Source organism: Bombina bombina, chromosome 3, assembly GCF_027579735.1.
Source record: "Bombina bombina isolate aBomBom1 chromosome 3, aBomBom1.pri, whole genome shotgun sequence".
Taxonomy (NCBI): domain Eukaryota; kingdom Metazoa; phylum Chordata; class Amphibia; order Anura; family Bombinatoridae; genus Bombina; species Bombina bombina.
Genome location: NC_069501.1, coordinates 638489900 through 638501981, shown reverse-complemented (window position 1 = coordinate 638501981; position 12082 = coordinate 638489900). Strand labels below are relative to the sequence as shown.

Genomic DNA, 12082 nt, shown 5'->3' with positions numbered 1-12082 from the left:
AAATAGGTCTCAAAAAGCACAATTTTCCTCTTTTACACCTAGTTGAGCTGGGGGTAATATATCTCAATGTATCGACAGCCTCCGACAATGTATTAACGGTTAGCGCTTTCATTGGAAACCTGGTATAATTTATCGATTAACGGCTTCTATTACTTTCTATGGGACGCGAAGATCTTTTCGGCAGCCGAAGTCCGGCTGCCGATATCGAGGTATAACGAGCCATTGGAAACAGTCGATAAACGATATTGCTTCCGACAGCATATTTATCGGTTTGCGAGTGCACGCAAACTGAATTACGACTCAATGGAAGCGAGGCCTTATTTGGGCTAGCAAACAAAACAAAACTTGAAAAAGGGAACTGAAACAGTGAAGTTATTTTTGAGATATTTAATGGGATTTGTAACATTTAAAGGGACCCGCTTTAATGCATCAAAAGAACATGGCTTTCGTGTGATTTTTTGATTTATTAATTCAAAGTGTATTAATAGACAAAGTTATTTAAAGGGGCATGCTAGGAAACATTTAAATACTCTAAAGCACTGGTTTTCAAACCTGTTGTCAGGCCTTCCTAACAGGCCATATTTTGAGGATATCTGAACTGGAGCACAGGTGAAATAATCAGCTAATTAGTAAACAAGGTTAATTTACCTGCTGTCATCCAAGGTAATCCTGAAAACCTGGCCTGTTGGGGAGGCCTGAGGACAAGTGTGAAAACCAGTGCTCTAAAGCAATAAAACAATTAATTCATATACTAATACAAATTTTTTAGCCCATGAACAATTAATAGCTGTTGAGTTGTGGCTTTGCTGCTATTAATTGCATGTTTATTGTAAGTCTGGCCACAGACAGCAATATCACCAGTCTGGCTATAATCTAGTCCTAAAGGTTAATTTTCACAGAAAAAGTTGCAATATTTTTATTGAAAAACATTTGTATGTGGCGTTGCCTTACTTAGTAATAGTAATGTTTCTTTTGCCCATCAAATGTGAATTAATTGAGGATTTTCTAATTCTCAGAGTTTGAAATGCACCTTACTGACTTTTCAGGCTAACCAGGGTACATATATTTACCTAATTAGCTTTAACTGATAACAGCTGCAAAACAATGCATTTTATACTAACATTATGACCTTGGCTAGCCTTGTTGTCTGCAGATTAAAGCCCAGATAGGCTCCTCCAAATAAGGCAAATGGTGGGTGGAGTTTGGCAATAGAAAACAATGTACTTGGCTGATATGTTTTTCAATGGCAACACAACATACATGTCTTGCAATTACAAGGTGTTCCTTCTCCATTTAAGTGGCACAGAAGCCAAATATAAACTTTTGTGCTTCAAATAGAGTTTGACATTTAAAGTAAAAAAATAAACCAAAAAAAAACTTTCCAATTTACTTCTGTTATCAAATGTATTTCTGTCTGTTGGCTTCCTTAGTTGAAAGCTAACTCCTTCCAATAAGAGCATACTGAGGTATGTTTCTTCAGCACTGTGAGCTAGCAGTGTATAAGCTGTAAAGGGAGGCTGGAGCTGAACATTTTACATAAGTTAAAGGAACACCCACAGCTCTGTCTGCACATAGTTACTACTAATTATACACACTGTTTGGTTGTCTCCATTCCAAAAACAGAGTACACACAGTTTCAGTACAAAATCCCTTTTTTGTTTTTATAAAACAGTGCTTCTAGCTATACAGCTTAGTTTACCATAGCGTTTCACCATAGAGTGGCTGAAGCAACTGCACTCTAAGGGGCCAATTTCACAAATGGCATCGGCTGCTTGATAAATCTCCCCCATTAGCTCAAAAAGGTTGCTTCTATAACTGTTCTATAAACAATACTATCTTTTTATAACAAAACACGCAGCTGAGTCTACCTCAATATGCTCTTATGAAAAGATGCTAAAGGAGACCAAGACAAAATTTGATAATAGAAGTAATGAAATTTAATTTTAAATTGCATGCCCATTTAACTCTGCAACTCTTTGTTCAACACAATTCATTTGAAAATCTTTTTTTCTAATCTCTAGTTTTACCTTTTTTTATTTATAGATAACTCAGCTAAAAATTGAAAACAATCCCTTTGCCAAAGGATTTAGAGGGAGTGATGACAGTGACCTTCGTGTGGCTCGTCTTCAGAGGTAATAACATTTTTTTAATAATCTGTTTTCATTATTGTTTATGATATAATTTAAGTGGCTGCATATAAATATGATAACATAAACTGATATGTATCAAATTATGCAAATGAGGGTTAGTAATTATCAAATCTTAGATTATGAAAAATCATGAAAGATTCTGAGAGGCAGCTCAGCATTACTTTACACTGGCCAGCATTTTAACTTCTTTTTTTGGAACCTTTTGACTTGCAGTGCAGCTAAAAAAACTAGCGGTCGATCTCAATCCATTGAAAAAAGATTATCAAATAACTTAACTACAAAAAATCCCAAAAAAAACTTGAATGGGGAATTCTGTAAAAAAAGTATTGAATATTAGCGCTGCGGAATCTATTGGCGCTCTACAAATAACCGATAATAATAATAATAATAATAATAATAATAATTGAATAAACATTTTTGAAGGATTGTGATTTTTCCTCTAGTTCCCTTTAGTGCCTCACATAAGTGCATGTTCCTTTTACATACAAGCATTTTTATTATACACATGTATTAGCAACACTTATTTTACTAAATGTTATCACTTTTTTAGTAAGATCTTTTACTGGGCTTTGGATATGCGGAGCATATGTACATATGCTCTGTGGTTTGCATAAAAAAACTGAGTGTGGGTTGGAAGTGAAATATGACTTTAGCAATGAAACAAATTGAGCAATAACTAAGATGACATATGCTACCACAGGATCTCAGAGCAGGCAGGGTGGTTGAATATAGGAGCATGGTCCCTATGTACAACTATGCTCTATTCGCCAGTACACAGTACAACCTGGATTAGTAATAGCATTTACTGGAAATCATTTTGCTAATACAACATTATTATTATTATAATTTAAATGTACTCACTGAATTTCAATTTTGACAACTATGTCCCTTAACCCAATCAGTACTGGGAATTTCAGAGAACTTGGCCAAAATACTGGAGAATTTATAGTATTTTTGCTATCACTTCATACCGCATGACTAATATATACGTCCAAATGGTATAAGGGGTTAATGTGTTTCAAATTACTTGTTATACCAGCTGCAGAATTTAAAGGGACATTATACACTAGATTTTTATTTGCATAAATGTTTTGTAGATGATCCATTTATATAGCCTATACAGGTTTGTTTTTGTTTTTTAAAAAAGTATAGTTTTGCTTTTTTTAAGTAACATTGCGCTGATTTTCAGACTCCTAACCAAGCCCCAAAGTTTTAGGAGAACACTGATGTATACCTACTCCAGCTTGCTCCAGTTTGTGTAAAGAGTATTTTCATATGCAGAGGAAGGGGGAGGGGGGAAGTGTGTGCTATTTTTGCTATAGAAGCACTTGCAGTGGGTGTTCCAGTAACCTTTTCAACAGTGCTAAACTGAGAGCTTCTAGGTAAGTTTTATACTGGATTTTTAGATCAGTATCTGTGCATATTATTCTTTATAGTAGTGTCTATTACATTCAGTAAAATGACAATTGGTGTATACGGTTCCTTTAAAATGTATGGGATCCACTTGTTTATTTTTATATATGAAATAACTGTTTCTGCTACAGTAATCCATAACCCAATCAAATGGGCTGAGTTTGCAGGGAGAGCAGACCTCATTATCTTATCTCTCTATAAATGGATACTGCACACAGTCTTCCATATCTCTCACAGTATACACAAAGATCCATAAATAGAGAGAACAATTAAAAATTAACATTTTAGCACCTCTCTCTCCCACCCAAACCAGGAGTGTTATTAATTCAGCACCTTTGTGTTTACATATCTCTTCTAATGATATTTTCATTATATGTGGGGGATAAAAAAGGCAGCTATTTCATATGATGAAATAGAGGTAAAGGATCCGTCTGTAAGAATTTAATACAGTTCAGCAGGTAAAATGGATAATTAGGAACACATTATCATGGTCTTCAAATTAGTTATAATTCTAAACACAGTTATACAATGGATTAAATTGTTGGCAGCTTTTTCAATGCAAAAAATACAATAAGGAACACTAAACCTTTTCCCAAGAATAACATATGTTCTAAAAAATAATAATTGTAACAAATTTCTCCTGCAGCAAAGAATATCCTGTGATTTCAAAAAGCATCATGAGGCAACGGTTGGTATCAGGTCACCCAGGTCAGCTATCAAGCAAATCGGACATTAATGCACTTCACGGGGCACATCAAGGTCTTCAGCATTACCAGTATGAAAATGGTGCGCACATGCAGTTCGCAACCTCTGACGCTCAAGATCTGCCCTTTACAGCACAGAGAGACTCCAGTTTGTTTTATCACTGTTTAAAAAGAAGAGGTACTATAAAAATGTATTTCACATGTACTTATTAATTAAGGTATTTATAAGCTTCACCTTAAAGAGACACAAAGATTAAATAGTATTTCTAGGGTTGTGAAGCTTGGAAATACAATTCCAAAGCATTGAAATGTGACATGTAAACAAATGCTGCTTTTAGCTTTTTTTAAAGGTATATAAAATGCAAATAAGAACATGCTTTGATTTGCTAGAGCTTTAAAATAAATGGCATTAAAACTTACATCTAACACTGGGATCGATTCCATATTTTTGTTTTTTTCCCCCAATGTTGAATAAACGTGACTAACCATTTTTGATAATTAAGTGATCTTTTGGCGTCAAAACCAGCCGAGATAACTCACCCAAGATTTTATCTCCATTTTCCAAAAATGGCTCTTAAAACAGTCGATAATGGATGTTGATCATTAAAATCCAAAATGGAGTCCCTTTGTGTGTTTTGCAACTGGATAGAGTGGTGTTTATGATAAGAGTTAAACAGTAAAAATGCCATATGTATATGATCATGATGGGTATAATGAACATGTTTTATCAATGATGTTTTTCAAACTTTTAATGTGTTAAGAGTTTTTCTTGTTTTAAATTGATTAGTTCATTAAGAAAACCTCTTTTTCCATTTTGGCAAGATTTTCATCCAAGATGAATAACAGGGTGACAAGTGGCCACAGCTAATCTTCTAAAATAGGATTTGAACAGTTCTCACACAGTAAATCCTTAAACGGCTAAGCGATGAAGTTTAAAATATCGTTAAAAATTCCAATCCACACTGTACAGAAGGAGGTTTGTAATTTGCCGCACATAAGAAGATGGCAACACAAGGTTCTAGAAACCGTAAATCAAACTTTTTCAAAACATGAATTTTGGTGCTTCAGTTTCATGTAAAACAGATCTCAGTTACTATAAACAATATAGAACAACAAACCGTTAAATCCAGATAACAAATAAGCTATTCCTGATAAAAATCCTGTTTATGAAGATGAAATTACTGTAACTTAGAATCACAAAAATGCGAGTATGAAACAAAAACAAACATTTAAAGAGTGTGATTTCCAAACGCCATTTCTAGATATTGCGGTTGTTATTTCTGTTTTTTCTCATGTCCTGCAGATCTCGTTAGCTGTACAAGATGTCACATAAATGTATAATAAATACATTTATATGTAAATGTCTGTCCCACCCACTACCAAGGGACTATAGAATAGTGCTGAATAGAGATTTAACCAGCCAAGACTATATATCAATATTTAGTATATCTAAAATAGTGGCTGTGACCATTTCAGAGTGTAAAGCACATGCACAACATAATAGAAAATTTCCCTCAATCTAGCTGGATCTGATCTGAACATTTCCTAATACAGAAATGGTGGTATCGCTTGGATGGTAGCAATCACTTAGAGCTTGAAAAACATGGATCAGGGCCCAAAAAGATGCTAATAAATGGGATTGGAAACATTGGAATCAACCTCTGTTTGTTTAAGGAGTTCAGTGCATTGTTAAAGTCAGCTCCATAGAAGCCACTTTTATCTGATACCCTATTTCTCAGTTTATTCCCATTTTGCCACACACAGCCATTCTCTGCAGTAGACCCATTACAGTATTTTGTGCTGAACATTTACAAATATTTATTAGTTTGTGTGTATATGTAAATTAATTATACATATTTTGCATAGTATATATATTTATTTATTTATATATATATATATATATATATACAGTAGCTCACAAAAGTGAGTACATCCCTCACATTTTTGTAAATATTTTATTATATCTTTTCATGTGACAACACTGAAGAAATCACACTTTGCTACACTGTAAAGTAATGAGTGTACGGCCTGTATAACAGTGTACATTTGCTGTCCCCTCAAAATAACTCAACACACAGCCATTAATGTCTATACCATTGGCAACAAAAGTGAGTACACTCCTAAGTGGAAATGTCCAAATTGGGCCCAAAGTGTCAATATTTTGTGTGACCACCATTTTTTTCCAGCACTGCCTTAACCCTCTTGGGCATGGAGTTCACCAGAGCTTCACAGGTTGCTGCTGGAGTCCTCTTCCACTCCTCCAGGACAAAATCACGGAGCTGGTGGATGTTAGAAACCTTGCTCTCCCCCACCTTACATTTGAGGATGCCCAACAGATGCTGAATAGGGTTTAGGTCTGGATACATGCTTGACCAGACCATCACCTTTACCCTCAGCTTCTTTAGCAAGGCAGTGGTCATCTTGGAGGTGTGTTTGGGGTCGTTATCATGTTGGAATACTTCCCTGCGGCCCAGTCTCCGACGGGAGAGGATCATGCTCTGCTTCAGTATGTCACAGTACATGTTGACATTTATGGTTCCCTCAATGAACTTTAGCTCCCCAGTGCCAGCAGCACTCATGCAGGCCCAGACCATGACACTTCCACCACCATGCTTGACTGTAGGCAAGACAAACTTGTCTTTGTACTTCTGAACTGGTTACCGCCACACATGCTTGACACCATCTGAACCAAATAAGTATCTTGGTCTCATCGGACCACAGGACATGGTTCCAGTAATCCATGTCCTTAGTCTGCCTGTCTTCAGCAAACTGTTTGCAGACTTCCTTGTGCATCATCTTTAGAAGAGGCTTCCTTCTGGGACGACAGCCATGCAGACCAATTTAATGCAGTGTATGGCATATGGTCTGAGCACTGACAGGCTGACCCCCCACCCCTTCATCCTCTGCAGCAATGCTGACAGCACTCATACGTCTATTTCCCAAAGACAACCTCTGTATATGACACTGAGCACATGCACTCAACTTCTTTGGTGGACCATGGCGAGGCTTGTACTGAGTGGAACCTGTCCTGTGAAACCGCTGTATGTCTTGCCCACCATGCTGCAGCTCAGTTTCAGGGTCTTGGCAATCTTATTATAGCCTAGGCCATCTTTATGTAGAGCAATAATTCTTTTTTTCAGATCCTCAGAGAGTTCTTTGCCATGAGGTGCCATGTTGAACTTCCAGTGACCAGTATGAGAGAGTGTGAGAGCGATAACACCAAATTTAACACACCTGCTCCCCATTCACACCTGAGACCTTGTAACACTAATGAGTCACATGACACTGGGGAGGGAAAATGACTAATTGGGCCCAATTTGGACATTTCCACTTAGGGGTGTACTCATTTTTGTTGCCAACGGTTTAGACATTAATAGCTGTGTGTTAAGTTATTTTGAGGGGACAGCAAATTTACACTGTTATACAGGCTGTATACTCACTATTTTACATTGTAGCAAAGTGTCATTTCTTCAGTGTTGTCACATGAAAAGATATAATAAAATAATATAATATTTATAAAAATGTGAGGGGTATATTCACTTTTGTGAGATACTGTATATATATATATATATATATATATATAACCCCAAGTTTATTTTTCTCACATAACTTTGTCCTGAAATACCTTGTTTTTGTTTTACAGATGGAGCACGCCATCTTGACATACCTTGCAAGAGATCATATCTAGATCCTTCTTCTTCTATGGCTGAGGATCACTATTTCCGTTCCCCACCACCATATGACCAGCAAATATTGAGTCCTCCATATCGCAATGATGTAACACCAAGGGAAGCATGCATGTACTCTACTTCTGGAGCTGAAATAACAGGAGTCTCAGGGGTTGAAGATTTACCACCTCCACCCCCACCTCTGAGCTGTAATATGTGGACCTCTGTTGCACCTTATACCAGTTACAGTGTTCAAACAATGGAAACTGTGCCTTACCAGCCATTTCCTACTCACTTTACCACCACCACCATGATGCCTCGTCTTCCTGCCATCCCAGGCCAAGGATCTCAGCCTCCAAGTGAATCCCATTTCAGTGTCTATAATCAGCTTTCTCAATCTCAGGTCCGGGAAAGAGTTCCTTCTTCGTCCTTTCCTAGGGAGAGAGTCCACCCTTCCTTATGTGAAAGAAAGCCTCCATCTCCTCACATAAACTCAGCCAATGAGTTTCTATATTCACAAAGCTTTTCATTATCAAGGGAATCTACATTACAATATCATTCAGGAATGGGGACTGTGGAAAACTGGACTGATGGATGACTGACAATGTTGAGGTCATGACACACCAGTTAGGTTTCATCATTATGATGTGTTTTATGTTAATACCTGTGGGTATACTGGACTTTAGTGAGTCCTTCATTAATACAGACAAGCTGCAAATAACCCAAGCAGGTATCTTTTTTCTTGCCTACCGTGTACCAAATATTGGACAGACTGGCAAACACAGACAACTCATAAAGTAGAAAATGCAAACAAATGTGTAGATTTTTAAATAAAATACAATGTGGGGAATCACTACAACCTTTGCATGCTGAATAGCTATTTATACGTATATATATGTGTACATATATATATATAAAAGGTATATAGATATATCTATCACAAATGCAGGCCACATGTCCAAGCTTTGCTTTTACAGATGCGATGCTTAATAAAAATGAATGTTACCAAAGTTCTGAAATATACAACTATTTAAGATATTTTATTTTTCAGTTCACGTGCTGATGTAAAAATTGAGCAATGGTTACATAAGAAGATAAGCTTTTATATCCATCAGAAGACATTTAATTAGAAAATCAAGCTAAATCCAAAAGATGTGGAATTTTTTCTTGTTACATAGCATGGGTATTTTATTTACATGTAAGAATATAAAAGACGTTTTACTTATTATTCAAAGCCTTCGGTTGCTTTTCACTAATCTTTATTAATGTGTGAGTTATAAATATTTTTCCTTTGACAACAGCTTTAGATCATCTTCATATTCCTCATCCTGTACATCTATAAATCTTCTACTTTCCCAGAATATCATTAACGTCAGACATTTTCCCAGCCTGGAATTACTTTTTTCTACATTTGTTAGAATTTGCTCTATCTATAGCTGAATGAGACATTCTAGCCCGTGTTATCATTTGATGATAAGTAAAAGCACTAGTACAGTCATTTGCATTGTGTGATATAATGAAAACCTGTTGCATTTGCTCAGCAGATCAGGATGCCTAATGCTGTGGATCGAGAGGAACTTTGCTTACATTCAACTACTAAAATATTATTACAGGGAGCAAAAAAATAAAATCAAATTTACTAAAATGAAAAACATACAGCACAAATGTTTGTTCCATTAAATCTTTTTTTATGAGACATCAAGTGCAGAAAATATTTATTTATAAATGATAGATCTTTCTCTTCATCTATAGCCGTTTCCATTTTCGATACACTTTCTAACCTCCCATCATTTTTGTTTTCTTGAGATCACTCATGCATTACAGTGGCAATTTTAAGGGCCAGACACCCACAATCATTTTTATAGCACTCCCATATAACAAAGGCATCAATGACCATAAACTTGTAAAGTATACCATGTTTTACATATCCTTTGCTCTAGCATGGCAAAGCTAGGGGAAACAGGATTTAATAAAGACTTACATTAGAATAGCAGGAATAAGTAATCAAAATAATCGACCTATCATTACCACTCTTTACCTTTAGTAGTTTTGTGGTAACTTTTGTCAATAATTCCAAATGTTGGCACCTAGAACCAGCCCTGATTGCATATATCTACATCTTCTGCTCTCACCTGGCTTATTCCATATACTTATATATTGCTTTTGTCCTTTCCATCATAACTTTTTTTGCATTCATCTATTTTGTTTTCAATAATTTTTTCTTCAATTTTTCACTTTTTTTTTTTAACCTCTTCAGCACTCAGTTAATGGTGCTGCCCCTTTCCACACACTTTCGAGTTTATGCTTAATTAGCTCTAACACAGGTGTTAACAGAGCCATAACTACATCATATAATACTTTTTTGATGGAAGCGAGTGACAGGAATAGGAATCTTTTAGGGAGCTTTGGTTTTGGTAAAACTGATGCATTCTATTTAAAGAACCAGTCAAATGATATATCTCCCCTTGGAGCATGAATTTGTTCAACATCTCCAGTACCTATATAACTTTTAAAAAGGGAATATAGTGATCTGAGTATCAAAACATATTGGTTTAAAAATATACCCCTCGTTTTAATGGGAAAAACTAGTGTAACAATAAAATTTAAATATTAAAACATTTTATTATAAACAAATTTCTTTCTTTTACTATTTATTTTATTTATTAAAAAATGCTGAACATGTCATTAAATTTGCACTCCTCGAAACACCTAATTTCTGCATTTGATATTATTATTATTATTTAAACAGGAAATTCTTCCTAGTGCAGCTCAAGGTGTGTGGTGTATGGGGAGGAAAATAAATCCTGTCCAAGCTGTATAAGCTGTATATAACGTGCAAGTAATGCAAAGGGTATAAAGTTATGGATGAAGCAAAATCTGCGGTATGGCAGGTAAATATATAGATGCGGCTTGACACCGGGATGGTGTATAACTCACCACGCTCGCTACTTGAGCCTGTCTCCGGGAGCCTTAGGAAAACCCCCCCCGTCGCTGCTGCACCTCTGACTCCTCACTCGTAGAGGTCGTTGTCCGGTGCTCCAATTGTCATCCGTATGGGCATACCACTCCACAGCCTCCGTGGTGCTGTTTAGTTTGCACGCTGTGGCTGAGCGTTGTCAGGTGCTTCCGGTCCATGACGTGAATCGTCTCCTGCACCAATGGGATTCCCTGCTACTCGATCGTAGCCCCATACACCGGTTGTTCACCTGAGTGCCGAGATTCGAGCGTGGTAACAATATGTATCCAAACAGCAAAAAGAGCAAAAACCATGCGAGTCTCCAGGGACTATAAAGTTCTAAAAGTTCATATTTTATTGGAAACCAAGTGAAAAAAAGGGGATAAAAACGAAGTGAACATAAAATAGTGAAGCTGGGCTTTCTTACGCGTTTCGGCTACATGTTAGCCTTACTCATAGACACACTTTGTGAAGACAGACACTGAGCTTAAATAGCCCCTGTGACTGAAAGAACAAAGCCCCAGCTGAGCATGATTAACGACAAAACATTCCTATATTAAACTGAGATACAACAGTGTGAATAACAAACATGTAATCAGTATAGGTTCTATACTTTACAAATATTACAACGTATGAGGGGAAAATGAAATAAGTAGAAAATACAAGTAAAAAATACATATATATAACCTCCAGTGTATAAAATGAATCGTTAACACTGGGAGTGTAAGAGAATCAAAGCTACATAGTTAAAGGGACATGCTCTTATGAACTGTAACATTGGTTGCCAATGCTTTTAATTGAAGTGCAAATTTATTAACCCTTATGTATTGTAGCATTAGTTGCCATGGCTTCAATAACGATAAAGTTTGTTAACTCAAGTAAAGCATATAAATTGCATATGCTGGCATGACTCTATGAAAATATATATATATATAAAAAGTGAGTTGCATATCACAATGTTAGAAATTATTGATTGTTTAATGGAAGCAAAAAGCTCAAGACTATCGAGACATAATGCCAGAATCTCTCATTAGTTAACATACTAGTACTTATATGTAAGGCCATGCCATAAAATTAATATTTAAGGTATATTAAATGTATTGAAATTTATCAATTGAATAAGGGCAATCCTGATGGAGAATAGAATTAAAATGAAGGCAACTAGAATACAGCTAGTTGTCAGATTCAAGT

The 12082-nt window shown here is 36.0% G+C and overlaps 1 protein-coding gene across 2 annotated transcripts in view; it reads left to right on the top strand.

Moving 5' to 3' along the window:
* Positions 1–9631, top strand: part of TBX4 (T-box transcription factor 4) — a 365695-nt gene extending 356064 nt beyond the window's left edge. For both annotated transcript variants that reach the window (XM_053707346.1, XM_053707345.1), the window contains exons 7-9: positions 2044–2132; positions 4210–4445; positions 7911–9631. In XM_053707346.1, coding sequence (XP_053563321.1) covers positions 2044–2132; positions 4210–4445; positions 7911–8533 — 948 coding nt within the window. In that variant the 3' untranslated portion in view covers positions 8534–9631. The remainder of the gene's footprint in view (positions 1–2043; positions 2133–4209; positions 4446–7910) is intronic.
* The last annotated feature ends 2451 nt before the right edge of the window (positions 9632–12082 follow it).